The sequence below is a fragment of the Lates calcarifer genome, linkage group LG9 (genome assembly GCF_001640805.2).
Source record: "Lates calcarifer isolate ASB-BC8 linkage group LG9, TLL_Latcal_v3, whole genome shotgun sequence".
Lineage (NCBI taxonomy): Eukaryota > Metazoa > Chordata > Actinopteri > Centropomidae > Lates > Lates calcarifer.
The window spans coordinates 7939822-7959768 of NC_066841.1; the positions used below are offsets into that span (position 1 = coordinate 7939822).

At 39.9% G+C, this 19947-nt stretch overlaps 1 protein-coding gene across 1 annotated transcript in view; it reads right to left on the reverse strand.

Moving 5' to 3' along the window:
• trabd2a (TraB domain containing 2A) overlaps positions 1-19947 on the reverse strand; it is a 56863-nt gene that overhangs the window by 17085 nt on the left and 19831 nt on the right. The window contains exons 3-4 of the mRNA XM_051072855.1: positions 13380-13526; positions 12719-12893 (exon numbers count right to left, since the gene is read on the reverse strand). Coding sequence (XP_050928812.1) covers positions 12719-12893; positions 13380-13526 — 322 coding nt within the window. The remainder of the gene's footprint in view (positions 1-12718; positions 12894-13379; positions 13527-19947) is intronic.

Sequence of the window (19947 nt, forward strand, 5' to 3'; positions counted from 1 at the left end):
ACTGGGCCAAACTAAACCTTCACATGTTGTTTTAGTGCTTCTACTGCTCAGTCATTAATGACCTACTGTATGGGCCTTATTTCTAGAGATGATGTCACAATTTCCTTGAAAACCATGACAAAATTAAAGATTTTTAAGCACACATTTTGAAACTAGAAACTGGATGAGCAACATTTACAGTATGTTGCCCAGACCAAAAACAAGGAGTTTTGCCAGGGCTGATGCCAAAACAAACATGTAGAGATATGACTATTGTTTATGAAATCCATTTGATGAATAATAATAAGGTGTGATGTAATTTCAAACATTTAAAAAATGCAATTCTTCTCCCAAAATTTTAAAAAGCTGTTATTGGGCCCTCTGGTGAAGATGTACTTGACAATTTATCCTAAGAATCTAAGACAGTTTTTCAATTCAAATTCCCCCAAGATGTGATTTTGAATGCATGATACCAGTCATAGTAGAAAGCTGTGATAAAACACAGCTGCGATGTGGCTGTGTGAATTTGAAAGACACAAAACAACAAGCCGAAGGCACGAAAACACCTCCGTTCCATGACACAAGCCTTTCTTAAGTCGAGCCAAAGAATGCTAACATCTCAACCAGCACCAAAACATTTCTCTTTCTGTTTCTCTCAGGCATAGTGAGAGAGGCAAAGTTCAAAAACAGGCTGAATTTGAGAGGCCGTTCTTTTATTATAAAATTGATACCAATCGCCATTTCATAAACAGACGCAGGCTGATGAGGAGGAGACAGAGGGAAGAAGTGAGAAGACAAGCAGATGCAAATTTAACATGGAAAGAAAAACAGGAATAGAGACAAAGGGGGAAGGCATGCAAAACAATACAGGAATGTTAAGTCGTCAGATGCCAGACTGTGATAGCTAAGGATAAAAGCATCCTGTAAAGCCTTCAGTTTAGGACTAAAACACTTCTGTATTGAGACTACGTAGACTGTATCTTGACACGGTGCCCATATAAAGTCTGTTACACAAAACAGGAGTGGAGCTGTGGCCACCTCAAGTGGTATCTCAGTTTGGCATGCAGATTTTCCAACTGAACATCTTTATCCAAAGTTAAACCAACACAATTTATGTCCGGGAAATGCAAATCTCTAAACAAGAAGTGAAATCCTTGTTTTTTAATAACCTTAATAATAACCCTATATCAGAAGATTTTAAACATTCAGTAGTTCTTACTGTAGCAGAGGAAATGTTAGTCATGGCTTTCTTCACTTGCACCTCATCTGTAATATTCACATATCAGGGCACCTTGTTGGTTGTCATTGCTAATTTATCTCCTCAAAGGTTTCTAGGGCCAGCATCACTGCCTCAGATAAATGTTTAAGACTGATGTTCTCTAATTTATTATGGATAGTATTTGCGGGAATGTGACACGGATAATGGGAGAGATTTTTTTGTTTAGCTAACAAAGCAAGCATGATGGGTAAAATTACAAGTAAAATGTACAATTTGCTGCAGCTTTATGTGCACTTGTGACAATTAAAAAAGACGGATCATTAAATATGTCTGCGTTTTGATTACTTTGTCTTGCTCTGGCTCTTGTTTTTTTTTTTTTTTTAATGTGAATTACATTTCACCGTGTTTATCATTAGCGTGAAAACTGCTTAAGTGTCTGCTAGAGGTTTCTTGAGATCGTGCTGAGCAACTTCAGCTTTGAATTTATGCTGAGAATAAATGAGAAGCAGAGCACATAAGAGGCCTGTGGTGTGAGGTTGTTTTTTAAATAAACCCTCACTCAAAATTTGTGGTGGCACACAGCACTTTGGAGCCGTGTTAGGGATTACATCTGTCAGGCTGCAATAGTCTCTACACCCTCTCCCTCTCGGTGCAGTGCTCCGTTTTTGCTCTCTCTGCCAAGAAATTATGGCGCTTGAACACACACCAGCTCATTCACTGTGGTCGAATGATCAAAGTTAGAAAATTCTGTAAAAGTGAGCATTTCTGACAAAGTAAACCGGAGCGCCGCCAGCTCTGAATGTCCCTGCCACTGAAGGTCTCATTTTACTTACAACCCAGTCTCAGAGGATATTCTTGCTATAAAAGCAAGTGAAAGGAGATTTTATAAGCAGTTCAAGAGAGGTGGAGGGATGCCTGCCCACCTGACCTCAGGTTGGCTGAATGAGTTTTTCATGTAAACCATAGAACTGCCAGCATGACCAGAAATGTTGATTCAGTTGATTCAGGCCATGGTTGTGCGGCTTCTATCCCTGATCCACTATCTTTACATTTCTAGCTAATATTTCAAGTTCTTTTTTCTGCCTGTGCCACTGAAGCATAGAAAACACTTTCTGACATGGAAAAGTTAATTAAATGCAGTATTGATGCTATGGTTTAGGCAAGTTGGACTCAAATGCAGACTTTAAGGCAGGTTTAGTGAACACATTTTGTTAACATTAAGAGCAGAGGAGCATGATGAAAGGAACACAGGTAGGCAAAAACACGTGGGAATAAGGAACACTAGAAATCCTCAAAGATGCATGAGTAATGGTCAAATCACTCAAATTAAACCTCAAATGAAAAGAAAATGAACAGGTTAATTATGGAATTAGGTGCAGATGGGGAGAGATGAGGTGACTGCAGGACTGATTGGGGAAGTGGGAACAGGTGAGGGGATGAAAAAAACAACTGACACAGCAAGGGAGGTCATTTCAAAATAAACAGGAGATGATCCAGGCGAAGCGTCACAGATCATGACAATCGATGCACAATGAGCAGAGAGCACGGTTTTTATCCTGCAGTTTGCTTGAATCTTCTGCTGAAAGATAACAGGTATAGCACTATGAATTCATTTTGCTTGTTGGAGAATTTACTAGAAAGTAAAGTAAATCCGTTACTCTAAAGAAACGGTACCAAAATATTATTTTAAATTGTTCAAAGACACAAAGAAACTGAACTGAAGCAGGAAATTGAGAATGGCCTGTAGCAGACATCGACTGTAGACAGCCTTACACTGGAGGTTTGATCACAATCTTGTTCAGCTCATTCAGCTTGCACGAGTCCACAAACTATAAGAGTGCTTCTTTTTGTTTTGTTTTCCCCGAATGTGTGCTTTGTCCATACCTGCCAAAATGTATTTCTTGTAGTTTGTGCACTCGAGGCCCGCTTCCTCTGTTAACACACGTACCCCTGTGAGCCCCGCATCCTGCTGCGAGTCTCTGCTTAGGTTTTCAACCGCCTCAGTTCAGAAAATGGATACCAAAGGGAAGTCGGATGCCTGCCTGCTCACTTTTTAAAAAGCATTCCACATCGTACATTTTCTCAGATGTTCTCTTGCAGAACTTCCATCTAAAACATGTGGCTTGGAGTGCAATTTTGTGCCTATTTAGTTTGAATAATCTGCAAGAGATCTTGTAGATGTCCAATGAGGCCTGCATATCATCTGTGATTTAGGTCTAGATTATAACTAAGAGCAGATCCAGGATAGAGGCCTGTAAATTCTCACAGGCTCTGTTCTTGGCTGTCTGGACCCATGCTATCTCCCCCTATGTCACTCCTTTACAGTTTTTGTTTCTACAGCACTATTTTTGTGTCTCTCTGTCAATTACCCATGTGTTAATCCTCTTTCAGCCTCAATCGCTCTTTTCTCCATCCCTCATCAAATTAGTTAACCAGGGTGTGTTGTGGACAGAACTAAACATGAGCTTAGTTCTCCAGAAAGTCTCCTGCTTCCCAGCAAATCCTTCTGCATCCTGACAAAACATGGCCAAATTTTACATCTGCACCAAGTGCAGAATCTGAAACAGCCTCAACAAAAACAGAAAATCTGGTTTTTCTGATTACAATCGCTCACTCACTCCAGACCTTCAGTGACGCAAAACAGAAGTTACAAAACCTACTACAGTAATTTCAGTATGAGTTAATTAAAAATGGGCCTGACTATGCTGAATCCAGAATTTTTGTTTTGTTATCACAGCATCAGTAGTAATGGAATGGTTATCACAGTTTAAGTAAATTAACAGAAATGAACAAAGGCCATTAAAAAAATTTAAAACACAGTCTTTGACGTTTTGGCCTCATATCCAGATCCATTTTTTTTTGCCTGCTGGTATGAAATTTTTCATTTCAGCTGTGACTTTCTTGTCTTTGAAAACGCTCATAGCTAAAACTTGTGCCTTAAACATTTAAAAAAAACACAAGGAATACACAAGAAACTTTAGAAAATGCTCCTATGTGCCAAGGGATTTATTTTTTTAAACTGAGAAAGGAAGTTGCAGTTACAAAAAATCCATATCTGTTGAGACATCAACCTAGAAACCCCTAACTCTAAAGAAATAACTTGTTCTGTCTAACCATAATGCCAAATATATCTACAAGGTCTGGATGTATAAATATAATAAAGCTAATCTGGGTATGAAAATTTAAACTAGCACTCTGTGGCATCCCAGAATCCTACTCTGCTTGTCTGATGGTATACATGGCCAACAACACAGGCTCTTTCATACAGTGAACCAGAAAAATCTCTGCTTCAGCTAAACAAAAAAGTATTCAATAACTCCACAGTGAGAGAGAGAGAGAGTGGAAGCCACAAATCACACAAGTCATGTTTTCCTCTGTCTCTTCATATCTTCATCCCCTCTAGGCAGTGTGTTGCTCTCCTTTATGTTTTAGCCCCAAAATGAAAAGGGACAGTTCCTTCATAACAATTCCCACTCAGAATCATCAATAGATGCACTGCTGCTCGCAAGCTAAAGATATAATTTTCCTTTCCCTTTCCCCTTTCATATAGGAGTGAAGTATTTCTGGTCCAAATGAAAGTTTAGCCCATGGGCATTGGGCAGGCACGTAAAGAGTCCATTCCAGGTGCATAAGGAAATACTGCTGGGTTTGAATGGGATCAGGGGTGAGGAGTTCAGCTCTTTCAATAAATCACAACAAGCTGTTGTGACAAGCATTCACTGCTATAACTGAGAGAGAAGTGTGGGCTACATGAACTATGTCTTTCGAGTGCAGAGACTGTGGCCTCTGACCTGATGAGTGCAACAAAATGTATCTGTTACGGCGCCTTTCACTCAACAGCCAGTTAGTTATCCAATGTGGCTGACAGGTTTATCCTCCCATTTAAGAAGAGACAGAGATGTACCGATGATACAGTACAGATGCTCCTAACATCTTAACATCCTACCGGTTAATGTTTTTCATGTTTATCTGGTTTGTATTTCACATTGTAAATATGCAACTAAGATAAAAGACACTACTAAAGAAGAAGGAGGTCAAGAGGAAGCCTCACACAGACAGACTGGCAGATGGGTGACATTCTCCAGAGACCAACATTGGCCATCTGTAGTGATAGCTATATTGTTAAGCAGAATAAACAAAGATGGAGACCAAGAATTGTAAGTCATTGATAAGACACCAGCACAGCTAATTTACTGGTAATATGGACAAATTAAAATCAATGAGAATACTTGATTCTATTTATGCTCTGCCTTTTTTCAGCAAAGTCAATCAATGTATTTACCTTCCTGTAGAGTAATTTTCATTGTTAGTGGCGGACTCTACAGTTAAATTGCATTCAAATGGCTTTGCATATACAAGATACTCATAGGAAATGTTGCATGTATTTCATCCAGCATGCCTGTTGGAATTTAATCTCAGTAATTTCAACCTCACTGTAAACGTTCATCTCCTACAGTCACACACTAATGCAAGCCTAACATTTTCTGGCATTCAACAGACTTTTATTGTAAAGCAGTCACAGGAAACTCACTGTATTTTGAGTTTGTAATAATGTATTTGACTGACTTCTTTATTAAAACAACATGGATTTACAAAATGACCTGTATGAGCAGCTTCTTTTTCTATTCTATTTCTATTATTTCTCGATCTGCCAGTTCTATGGTTAGGGTTTGGTAGGTTTTGGTACAGTCTCAACACAGTATTTTGAACATGTTGTAGTCTGACTGTTGTTGTTGTTGTTTATTCTTATTAAGTAACAGTTAAATATTTGAATAGCAATTTGATCTCCTACATGTGTAAAAAGAACAGTAAAACCATCTCTATACCAGGAGGAATTAATCCTACATGATGTAACGATAAAAACTGAAAATAAAAACCTTAAAAAAAAAGTTGAAGCATAAAGGTGTCATTCAAACTTAAATCTGGGACTTAATCCAGGTTTGGCAGACGGTTTGCCCCTGCCTGCCCGCTTCCCTACCAAGTGTGTGGTAGGTCTGGTCTGGATTTTAATGGTGCTATATGACATGTGTGTACTCATGTCAGCGACTGCCCCAAACAGTTGTAAACTGGCTGTTTATGAGGGTGAGGTGCTGTGAAAAAGCACCACGTTTCTGAATTTCACACCATCTGGGGAAGGAAAAAAAAGTGAAGCAGGGAAGCAACCGCAGCGATTTAGTGCTTGGGGCCTGGTATATGTGTAAGATTTGGCCTGGGGATTTAGACCAGAATTTAAATAAGAGTACCCAGTCAATCAGCTTTAACTATGAACCTAAAATATAATGCACCTAGGGGTAGTTAAATCATAGTTTATACTGTATACAAAAGGCTTTAGACAGACATCTATGTAATGTGTTTTTAACTCCCTGAATTTTATTGAAAATTTTTATGAAACTTTTATGAAATTAAAAATTTCATAAAAGTTTCTCTGAGTTTGAACAAACTTTGGTTACACAGTGTGAGTTTGATCATATACAGTATTTTGTGGTAAAGAGCTTAATTTAATCAGTTTTACAGCATCTTTACATTTAGCATGGTTTGCCATGCTCATTAATGCAATAAGATCAGAAAGCAGTTACAAATAAATCACCTTTAACACATATTAAATCTAAGTTAGTCTATAATATCATAATTTTGGCTTTGGCAGTACATGGTGCTAACTCCCAAACTGCAGTGTATTCAGTAAGCACAGTGTATTAAGTGACTATTTCCCGGCTCCAGTGCAGAGAACTACCCACACACTGACAAGTCAAGGTGTTCCGTGTGAGTTATGAGTTCATGTCAACCTCTGTCATGAGCCATGGCTCATGGGGGCCAGACCCTCCATTTATTACAGCCTACCCACCACACATCACAGCTCACTAACCAAAGGGTATTCACTTTAGCATGGCCCTACCAACCTAAATAGCAAAAGATCCAAAGGCAAACCTTAATTGTCTGTGAAAAGAGTCAAACATTTCAAAGTACAGTAACCGTTAGAGCCTGTCAACCACACTGGCAATTACACTGCCGCAAATATTTAAATTTGTGGTTTTGGAGTAGAGTTTGAGGGGAATCATGATGTGCTAAGCAGCTTGGGGCTGAGACTGAAACATGGATGCATTCAAGTTCAGCATGGAAAAAAAAAAGAGAAAAGAAAAAAATTTGTAAGAGCCGGCAGAAAAGGAGCCCTCAGCCTTCAGCGATATGTAAACACATCATTTTATTAAAGTCAAGAGTGCCAGGGTATGACAGAGATTATAAAGGGAACACGGGTTCAGATTGTATACATGGGTTGGGTTACTGTACCTATGGAGCAGAGCAATAACAGCTTCCATATGCCTGTCTGAACATATGGAGCTTTTTCAACATCATCATTTACGTTGAGTGATGGCCGTGGTATTTCAGACAAACAGATCAGGGGAAAAGACAAATTTCTAGGAGGTATTTACTTACAACACAGTAAAATATCATGAGGCATGACAGTACCCTAATACTGCCAAGCAGGGTAAGACAGGAAAGGGGTTTAGTTATGAACCTGTGTATTTCTACATTCATGGGTAGAAATTCTAAGTTCCTCCTCTAAAATCACTGCTGAGATTCAAGTGCTTCCTGAAAGAATGTAAGAACTGGCAAACTGTATCTGTCAAGTATGCTACTCTAGCAGGTATGCAAGGTTTGGAGTTATGTTGCCTTACAAAAATAAGCAGATCAATGAAAGCTTGCCAAATTCCAAAACTGCTCTCAGAGCTTTTTTATTCACGATTTTTGGATGTGGATGTCAGTAAAGACCCTTTTTTGTTTAATTTAGCGCAGAAAGGCTGAAACTTATTCATAACTTGGCAATAATAAGAAAACTAATTTAAAAAATAGACATGATAAGGAAATTTGTTTTACAGAGGTTTTTCATACTCCATAAATCATCTCACAGTACCTCTGTAATATCAAGCAAACTACTGGGTGGTCATCATGAGCGTGTCGTAAGCAGCTCTTATCATCTCCCTGTCTCTCAGTTTCTCTTATTCATGTCTGGATCCACTTCTGTTCTGTGTAATGAAGCTGTACGAATGCAGTCAGTCAAGAGAAAGATGTGTGTGTTCCTCTAGGCTGTATGTGAAGTTTGAAGCTGCTGACCAGTGACCACCGCTGTTTGTTTGACTGTTGCCTTCCTGACCGCCACTCTGACCAGACCGCAGGAAAAAAACAACAACCTTTCTCCAACAGCAAAGGCTGGGGTGTGAAACTGGTCAAAAGGCCCATTCTGCTGTGTCTGGACATAACCAAAGAATCAATAATATTAGAATTTGGTGTGACTTTTCTATAGAGGGTCTATGATTCTTACTATGGCTTAAGATTTTGTTGACTAATGTGTTTATTGCTCTGGCATCAGTTCTAACTTTCTTGGCAGCAAGAACCATGATAAGTGTCTTTTTAGATTCTCACGCTTATCAGACCATATCTAGACTGATACTAATTACAACTGATTCAAAGGAAAATTAATTTGTTTATATATAACCTTTTAAATACAATGTAAATCACAAGATGTACAAACAAATATTCTTGTCTTTGTTCTTACATTCCTCAATCTAATGGTGGCCCCAGACGTGGTCCATAAAAACAAGACAAGACACAGAGGACGTGTATGGCTGTGCGTGCATGCATGCATGCATGTATGTGTGTGTGTGTGTGTGTGTGTGTGTGTGTGTGTGTATGCATGCTGTAAGCACATGAGAAATCATTTAGGGTTAGAAAACGTTAGCTCTGGTTTGGCAGTGTGTGACTCTCAACCATTAATGCTCTCTCCTTAAACAATTTCCAAAACCTCAAAAAAATCACTAAATATTTCTTTCCCATAGACACAGATAACAATGAAAAACAGCACATTTATCCACTTACTGTTTCTCTTGCAATGCTACATGATCTTATTGTTGCAGCATAAGTGTGAGCATAATTGCTGTGCTTCATATGACAGTAATTTGCTACTAACCTACAGATCTAGACTGATGATCTTTCAAGAGCATTTGTTGTGTGGCAGCGGTTAACAATAGCAAAATATATTTCATTAAGAAATGAGAAATAATCCATGTTTATATCATGGACTTTTACTGTGTTTACCTTATCAGATAAAAAGCTGTTGCAGTATACATCCTCAGATGTTTACTGTCATCACTCCTGACAAACAAACATGAATGAGGCTTCCATAAATCACCATGACATGCAAACACTTTTATGCTTTAACTCTTGTGTTATCTTAAGTTTCCTTTGGCAATGCGCAGTCGGCATCCAACCAGGCAATTTGACAGGGAATAAATTATCATGTATAAACTGTTTTGTTAACTTGTTGTGGCAATAAAGCTTTTGGAAGGCAAAAATGAAAACCCTCAACAATTTTCCACACGGGTCAGTCAGGAATCTGCAGGCCAACCCCTGCAGGCTAATGGAATCATTACTCGGGAAGAGAAATATGCTAAATATGTGGTTGCCCTTTAAAAAAAACACACACAACACTAATTCCTTAGAATCTTATTTAGTTTGTAGTCAATCTAGATGAATTTCAAGTAATCAAATTTTTATCTAAAGCTTGCAGTAACATGGGGCTAAAAGAAAACAGTTTCTGGTCACGTCACATCAACAGTTGAGTAAATTATTAGCTAGAGAATTCAGCAACACAAAAGCAGAAAAGACAACAGCTGCATCTTTCATCTGTGGAGACGTTCTTTTGTGCTGATTCAGAGAGACATGAGATGGTCACTGATAAGACTGGTCTCACAGCTAATTGTAACTGGGAAGTTGAGTACGCCAACATAATGGGCGCCATTGTACTGTGTATGTGTGTGTGTGTGTGTCTATGTGTGTGTGTGTGTGTGTGTCCTTTGACCGCTCCATGGATAATTAAGGACACATTTTACCCAGGTTTGTCTATGGTATGGCTTGGAGGGGTGGTGAGGGGGCTGGGGCATGCATGTGTGTGTGTGTATGTGTGTTACTGCACATGCACCCTAATGTTCCCCATCCCGTTTCCTTGTACACGCCGACCCAACCTGCCCTCCGTATGTCTAAGACTAGTGCTCCTGGGCTGATTGGCCGTATCACTTTCACTCACCAGGTCATACACACACGCACACAGACATACACAAAAATACACACAGAGTCACACACCTTTTTAGACCAAGCCCTTGTAAAGGTACCTCCGTAGGGACACACCGTGAAATGTACTCCTTGTTAGGGCGTGTGTGTGTGTAAGTGTGTGTGTGTCTGCTTTTCCTCAGCTGTTTCCTGCCAGCTCAGAGACCAACAGACTGTGAAGCCCCCCCCTGCTAAAAACCTCACTGCTTTTCTGCTTCTTAAATGACCAAAGAAAACTTTGGACGAGGGTGTTCATGACGATGCCATCATGAGGAAAATCTGACCGTGAAATTAATGGCACTAAAATTTGATCCTCTCTCCCCCATACATATCCCATTATGAACAAAATCAAATTTTAGTGGAACAGATTCTTATGTTATCTGCTCTTTACTGTGGAAAAATCACAAACATTGTAAAGGATTTTATGGTTTCAATGATGATAAATTCACTTTGGTAACATAGAAGTCAGTTTTCTGCCAAAATATGAGTATGAACTACAAATTCATGATGTGCAAGATAGACATCCTAATTTAAGAATTTAGCTGTAGAACATTCCATCAACTGATAAGGCTGACATAATTACTTTTTGAGATCTGGTGTTATATTTACGGAAAGAGTGGTGATATTTGTTCTGGATCTGTTTTATTTGTGGTTTCTTTACCCTTCTGTTCTTTCTCTTTCTTTACTTTATGCTATAATGTGATTGTGAATGTGATTTGTGTTTCTATTATTATTTCTATTATATATAACGAGAACACCAAAACCGAGGACACCAAACGTTTTCTTCTCAAATGTGAGCATTTGTTGCTTTTCTGAGTCATTTGTGATGTGTAAGCTAAAAACCTTTTGGTTTAGGACTGTTGGTTTAATAAAAAAAAGCAAACTGAATACGTAACCATGGGCTGTGGGAAATGATAATGTGTATTTTTCACAATTTTCTGATATTTTAGAGGCAAAATGATTGTTCAAAGAAAGAAGAGATTACTCCTAAGATTAACTGAAAATGTAAATAATTAGTTAGTTGCAGCCTTCAAACAAAACTAAACAAAATATAATCTGGGGAAATCACAACACAATAACTAAAACCACTTATTCAAGGACAAGGTAATTTACCTGCATTTGTCATTTAGACTTACATACTGTGTACCTTCACACCTGTAGCTATTCCATTATTCCGCTCATAATTTCTTTGAAAATCTTATAACCCCATGGGGAGGGTTCATGTTTTGCATGACACTGATATAAAAATTTACTAACTAACTTTATCTAGACTGAGACCCACCTGAGCTAATGATTACAATACATCTATCTTCTTTATTAGGTGTGAACAGCGCTTTGATTTAACAACCAGATGCCAAACAAACCAACAAGACTGCAGCAGGACAAAGACTGTCTGCCTTAGATATACAACCCCCAACCAAGAAGCATGAATACACATGCACACTCACAAAGAGTCATCTACTGTTAGGTAGACAACTTTGTGGAATCCTCTCTGTTATCTGCTCTCTTTATCCTCCCTGTTTTAACTCTAGTCTCTTATCAGACAGCTGCTACTTATGAGGTTGGTGCATAGTTACAGAGGAATTCAAAGTACTGAAATGACATTTTTAAAGCTGAAAGGACTCTGAGAGGTCTGTTTCTGCTCTGTCCTGACCTGATAAAAGAATGTTTTATTGAGCCTCTTCTTGAGACCCAGAGCTCTGTTTTATTTGGACCTTAAGCTGATAAAGACCATCAGCTGTAGATTGGAGGTTTTGTCAGCTAAGCCACTGATCATTTGCAGGGCTGGTTATCAACACCCAGTTTCCCTGGATTTAGTGCACTCTACATTCTGTCTTAGAGGAATGGCAGCATCAATACAGTGACATGGCATCTTCCTGAATAGGGATGAAATTCTTGAATGAAAGCTGATGATGAGCTTTGACCTTCCAGCGTAAGTGACACAACAAATTAACTGTTTGTGTGAGTAACATTAAGTGTAAAATCCTGACAGACAGAACATCTCATTTGTCACATCCAATAAAAAAGAGGGATTGTAGGAAAATATATATTTAAGATGTGTATCTAAATTTGTATTTTACATTATATTCTTCTCTGATCAGCTGGAATTTCTTAGGTTATCTTTGTTTCCTCCTTCTCTACTTGAGTTTGTTAAGCCGCTCAGACTAATACATTTTATATCTCCTTTGCAGAAGTGCCCTCCAAACAAAAAGAAAAAATTAAGTCATTATGTAGTGGGGATAAAACTAATCTTATTACGTACTTTGATAAAAGGAAACGTGAGCAAAGACTAATAAAGACATAAATGATGTCTTTTTGCCTGACACAGAAACACTGGTGTCTGTGGAGCTGATGTTTTAATATCACTGAATTGTACTTTCTTTATCTCATGTCATTCCTTTATAATTTAACACCAACCTGCTCCAAAGGCGAAGAAGAAGCTCTTATCAGGGTACTCCTCTAGCAGGGCCTTGACCCTCTTGCCCATCCTCTCATTCCTTTTGTAGATGAGCTCCTGTCGGAAGTAGCTGTCTATTTCCTGGGCGGTCACCTGCTCGCTGGGTGGCAGTGTCACATTATTGAAGTTAGGAACCTAGAGTTGGAGAGGTGATGTCACAAAAAGTGCAGAGGAGAAGAGGGAGAGGAGATATTGTTTTGTCTTTTTGAAAGGTTTCTTTTGGATCTGCTCTGATTCTTACACTACTGACCATGAAAGAGTGAATGTAAGGTATATATTGGAAATGACAAATGTGCACTGTAGGAAGAATAATAAAGGCTAAGACATGACAAGGATCATAGAGACAAAGAGGAGCAGAATGAGGAACAGAAGAAGTGAAGTGGCAACAGTACAGAGAGGCTGCGGGGGTGGAGGAGTAGGTGTGGGGGATGGAAGGTCAGTCAGAAGGTTAGGGGTGAAGGTAAAAGGTCAAGGGTTGTGTCACTGGGACACTCCAAAAGGTCAAGGGGTCGAAATGATTCTTAGCTTATTAACTGGAGTAAGGGTAGTTAAAAGTCCACAGCTATGTGAGATAGATAAGAGGTAAGATAACTTTACAGTCAGTAAGCAGAGGGGACTTACCTGTGAGGTGTCGTGATTAAAGATGATGGAGTTGAGATCTCCACAGTTGTAGTGCCTGATGAGGTCTTCAGTGGTGTAGGGAACCTGAAGGCTTCCTGCCCTCAAAGACTCCTGCTGTAGTAACGTCTGGTTCAGGGCAAATATTACCTAGAATGACACAATGATAACCAGTTATTAATCAATTTATTTTCACCATGATGGAAAACCCAAAAGTTCTCTTTGCTTTCAAAACATCACAGTTGCACTGATTTAGCAAGACTGAGCAAATGTAGAGGAATCTGAGTTACCCATGAATTACCATGAACATAAAATGTCAATGTGGATGAACAATTTAGACATTTTCCTTTTGTCCAATTGTGAAGTATTTATTAAGAAGTAATGTTGCTTATATTTTCAGTCCAAGTTGTGACATTAAATGGGTAGTTACAAATAGGCAATTCAACAGGTAGTGAAAATTTGTCTTATCTATTGCAGCTGATCGCAGCTACAGACATATCCAACCAAGAGTCAGCCACGCTAGCGTCTCTGTGGGGCAATGCAAGCATCGGCATGCTAACATAGTCATAAAGAAAGTGCAGCTTTTTAGAATGTAGCTATAATGTTTACTATGCTCCCCATCCTCAGTCATTAGGATTTGTCCTCTGGGGACCATGAATGTTTGTACAAAATTTAATGGCAGTCCATTCAAAACTTGTTAAGACAAGGAAGATCAACCAACCAACCCAACAGACCCACATTTCTATCCTTAAAGCCAAGCCACTAGCAAGGCTAAGAATTTACACAGACGACAAATATTACAAGGGAAACAAACATACAAATGTATTAGGATAAGGCAAAATTCTTGGGTGACAGAAACACAGTGATAATTTAGGTAAAAACCCAAATGGCCGGTTAAGTGAGTAAATGATTTAGATCTAAAATAACTGTTACAGCCAAGGAGACAGTCTGAGTTTTTCCTGCCAAACCCTCTCTCTGCTCTGCTGCAGAGATTCAGCTATTGTGCGAGTGTGAAATCAGCCAGTGTTTGGTGAGAGGGCCCTGGTGAGCCTGCCGCCTCTGATCAGCACCGCAAGGACACACATATGCATACAAGCACGCACAGATGCACGTAAACGCACACTTACACTGTAGGTCCTACGGTCCACACACAGACACACAGAAACCACTGCCACTCACGTCAGTGTATGGTCTCCCTCTGATCTCTCCACCATACACACACATACACGCATGCACACCTTTCACCCTGCAAGCCATTGATCTTGACTGCCATAAAAGAAGGAAGAGTGTATGGTTTATTTGTTTCTCAAAGGGAACATTCAGTCAAAGTGAAGATGTGTTTTGTCAGCTGTGGTAGTATGTAAATGTGTCTACAGTATGTCTGCATGTTTTTACAATTTAGTGTGCATCTGTGTATGTACTCAGCTATGTGTGTGTGTGTGTGTATGTTCTCAGATCTTGCGACAAATGAATTCTGTATTGATATGCATACCCGTACGCCAACCAGGCCAACCCAAGCGGCTTTTATTTTTTTCATGTTCTGTTTTCTAAGGTGCTCTGATGACACTTTTCTCTCTCGGCTGGCCCATTGTGGGAGCCTCGGTGTGGCAGAGGAGAGGAGGAGAGGAGGGCAGCATGGAGCAGATGCCTTCTTGTCAGGGGACAAAGGACCCCTCCGTCACCCTCTCTTCTCCTCTCCTCTGCGCTCCCTCCAGCTTTCATCGGCCGCGCATCAAAGTGGCGCTCTGCATATGAAAAGGGCCCCGTCTTTATGCCACGCAAATTAGCCTATCGCCACCCCTCCCCAACTCATTTCACAAAAACACCCTCACATCTGTGCCACGTCCGTGAAGGAAGGCCCTCATCTGCAGGGTCTCCCCTTTTTCTCAGCTCTCTCTTCTCTTTCTCCGCTTGCCGTGCCTTTCAGCCCCTTAAATTATGGCTGTGAAGGGAGGAGGAGGGAGAGGATGGGAGAGAAGGGGGGGGGGGGGGGGATCAGTCACAGCAAGATAAAAAGAAAAAGGGTTTTAAAAAAAGTGGGGAAGGTTTAGAGAAGGAAAGAGACAGACAGGAAAGAAACACAAGCAAGAAAGTGAGGATGGATACTGAAAACGAGAGCAGAGAGGAGGAGGAAAAGAAAGAAAACCTTAACGAATTATTTCTTTCTTTCTGCTGTGATCCTCCTCTTCTGTTAGTGCACTGTGGGTCAGTGGGTGCATTTTCCCACTCGGCTCCTTTCATCAGGTCCCCGTTTCTTCTTCTCCTCCGCTGCTGCCCCCTATCCCGCCCCTCGAGCACGCACACACAGACACACCCCTTGCTGATATCAAAGCAAGCGGAGCCAATGAAAGTCAATAATTGTCCTTTGTCATGGAAATGTCCCCTCTTGTTGAGATGGAGTGGAGTGGGTGTGTGCATCCAGAGCAAACATCATCACAGTCAGATTCCCACATGTGGAGATTTGGAGTGTTCAGCAGCTCGGGTTGAGAAAAGAAAAAAAAAATGAAGCCACTCTGGAGTATGTTGGCTTAGCTTCGTATTTGTCAGACAAGTCACGAGCATGTTTAGTCGAGAATCTTTGAAGAGAAGTTACATTAATTGTGTTTATGAAATGGTGGATCACTTTCCAACAGTCATAAAAATCATTAGTCTGTTGAGAACTGTAATTATGAAGACAGACGGCAGCAATTTTGTTTGAAATTGAGTGGAAAAACTGTACACACTAAAGCCAAATGTTTGCGTGCTAGAAGTGGCATCATTAGAAGTGAGACATTTTGTCCTGTTTCACAAGCGTGTGACACACCACTGTATACAACCACTGACAACATACTGAGATACAGCTAGTGAGTTGTAGGGCTGTCACTTTTTATTCAAACCATCTTTTGAGCATGAGAAAACAATTGTAATTATCTATTCAAAAACATAACTTACAGTCTGTGAGCAACTACAGACTATTTCAATCAATTTGTCTTTTACTCCAATCTAGTCTGGTGAAGTGTCAGTGTGGTGAAGTAGTACTTTGGGAGCTACACCAAATATGGCAAAATGGCTGTTTGCCATCTTCATGAAGTGAAACTGCCTGATGCCAGGATCAGACTACATGATATTATTGTCATCTGACACTGCCAGCAATCGCTGAGTCAGAAGTTCTTGCCACATATTAGTCCCTGACCAATGACAGCTTGTCGTCTTTCACAACCAACAGGAGGTATCAGAAAGGAGGTGCCAAGAACCGACTTCACCTAACAGCACCAATAACATCATTCCTTTTTGGTTTCTCCGTACCTGATTCTCTGGACATTGCCTTGAGTTCAAATGAGAAAACGGCTTTAGTGGAGAGAAAGATCGCTTTTAACAGCAGGACAAGATGACAGTATATCAGCCAACGGAATTCAAAACCAGTTCAACACACTTCATCTCCAGTATATTTCAACCTCATTACTGCTGTAATATTTACCATAAATGTAAGTAAAGATAAGATAACTTGATTTGTTTTATCTAAGCAACAATGTGTCAGCAACACATCTTGTCTGTACAGAAATATAAAGTGTATGTAAGTGTAAACTGTATGTGAGGCCCTGCCACAGTAAGAATCTGCCATAAAGTGAACAGCCTGTAAACATAAAGATAAACTCCTTGTATGGTTAAGTCTCTGGATAATTGAAGTCATTCTGATTGTAAGTGCTGGCACTGGTTTTGGAGTGTTTCAGTAACTTAATTTCCAATTCAATTTCAATAAGACACTAAAGAGGAGCATGTGTGTGGCTGCATGAAACCATCTTTTCACTTGTGTGTGTGTTTATTCTCGTTTTTCTGACTCATTGTGTGCATCTGTGAGCAGAGAAGCTCTGGGTTTGAGCAAGTGTTTCAAAAGTAGCTTGCTCACACTGTTGACAAACCACACACAGGCACACACACTCACTAAACATACACACACAGGCACAGGACTTGCAGCCAATTCAATGAGCCTTGGCCATCTCCCAAGTACAAATGAAGACTTCCAACAGCTCCTCTGTTTCCTCCTGACTCTGTGATGTTATCAGAGTAATATAACTTTCCCTCTTTCCTCCACTCTCTCTCTCTCTGTCATACACACACAGTGGTATGAGAGGAGAACAGACTATGATTTACACCAGAAATCAGTAGAGAAAGAGACAGGAGGGTCAAACCAATAAGAGAGGAAGGGAAAGAAAGACATAAAGACAGAAAGGAGAGAATGAGAGGGAGAGAAACTAACTCTCAGTACTGATGTTATCAGTGAAATCTCAGAGGAAGAGAGCATGGGCAGGGATGAAAGGCAGACAGAAATAGAGAGAGATATGGATTCTGAGTAACTTATGAGTGATGTTATCAGTGAAATGTTAGTCGGAGCAGTCAGCCCTAAAACAAGACCTATCAGGAGCACAGCAGCATTGCCAGGATTTTACAGAGTGAGACTGAAGTACAGTCCTCAGGAAGTCCAACACTTACACACCGACACCTGGTAATCTGACTACGTTGTTTTTTGTAACTGCAAGAAGTAACCTGTCCATTATTTTATATTCCAGAGAAGGTGAGGTTAAGTTTTCACATAAGTAGTTATTTCTTCTTTCTTCTTCTTCTTTTTCTTCATTTAATGGCAACTGGCATGGAACTTAACTGCCACCGTTGCCCCTGGAGGGATGGGGTGTTTTTGGAAAATGTGGTAGATGAGTGCATACTCCACTTGCTCGTGTCAGAAAATTACACAAGTAGGTATAAGATAGCATTTCCACTGAGAAACATAAATGCTAAATCTGCTAGCTGAGGCTAATGGTAATTCCTGCTTTGCTGTTAGTTTGTAGAAGTAGTGTATTTAGCTAAGAAGCAGAGAAACTGTTTTAACCATGGTGAACACGTGTAAAAAGTGAAGATGTCTTAAGCAGATGTGGTTTGAGAAGTTTCTATGAATATTTCTGGGCATATCCAAAAAACATATTCTTTGTTGGTGGAAAATGCTGTTTATTGTGGACCAGGAGGCCAAAATTGAGAGAAAAAAGTGCTTTTAAATGTATTCACATTTGTAAAGAAATGCCTGTCAACAGTAGCTAATGGGTATTGCGGCTTCAGCAGGTATTCACTGACACACACACACACACACGCACATCTGCTCATACATAAATCTTTCACCACTGCACAAGTGAGCTTTCACTTTCTGGCTGAAACCCCACCATTTACACACAGACACACACACACACACACACCTGTCAGTTTGAGTTATCTGTATTGTTTCTACACTTGGTCCCTCTACCCTTCCTTGTCTACCTCTTGTTCCTCACCCGCCTCCCTTTTTTCTACCCTCCATTCCCTACTTCCAACTCCCCCTGAGCACATTCTCTCTTACTTTTCTCCCACCCCGCCTGCACCTCCACTCTCACTCCTCCACTCATCCTCCCATCATTTCATTCCTCCCTTCCTCTCCCCTTTGATCCTAGTATGTTCCCTCCCTCCCTCTCCTCCGATCCCTCCTTCCATCCATCTTTCCCTCCTTTTCTCCATCTCTCCTTTGATCCTACACATCCCCTCTATCAGCCAGGTCTTTTAAGATTTGACCCCTGCATTCCACAGGTCACTAATGACCTCCTCACTGCATGTGTGTTTTCGTGCGTGTAAGTGTGTATACACCTGTACAAGATTAGGTCGTTCCTCTGTGTGTTTGTATGTACATGTATGTGTCTGTCCATGTATATGTGAGCGAGTGAGTGTGTCCATGTGTGTTTAAATGCCTCATCATCATGGATTACTGCAGCCTCTGCAGAGCTCAGAGCGGACCTTTGAAGATAGCTTTATTAATTTTCCAAAATGAGACAAAAGAAAGGAAATATGGGGCCTTGATTTCCTATGCAGGAGAGACAGAGAGGAAAGAGTGAAAAAGAGAAAAAGAGAGAAGATGATTTCCTCGCCAAGCCACACAGGGAAAAATCCCCAGGCCTATATCTTTAAAAATAATGATGACCAAAACTTGTTTTCTCCCTCTTTTTGAAAAGAAAATGTATCCTCCAATATAACTGATATTTCCTATTCCTTTCGATCCTGGACATTTAAATCAATAAATGCTGACATGAACAACTCTCTATGGGAACTGAGGTCTGTGTGCACACACAGAAAGTTTTTTTCTTTTCAAAATGTGTATGAAAAAATAGGATATATTCAAGCAGGTTTCATTTTAACTTGGCTTTTGCAATTCCAGTCATAAAATGTCAGAAAATAGTGTATCCCAGAGCCTATGGTGATGTCTCCATGTTGCTTGTTACCTAACAAAACCTCAAAAACCCTAAAAAATAATCTATTAACAAATGTTAAAAAATAATAAAAGAGAAAAGTAACAACTCTTGTCATTTGAGAAGCTTGAATCACTGCATTTTTGACATTTTTGTACTTGAAAAATGTTTTTAAGGCCAGGTCTAACAGTGTGAGAAACTATTTTATCCTCCACAACTTCCAACTGTTAAGTGCTCATGATGTGTCAGATAATTATTTTTATTATTTTATAGTTTTTTGTGTTCAAGTCTGTGCACATTCTATGTTTCGCCTGTCTGCAAGACAAATTTCC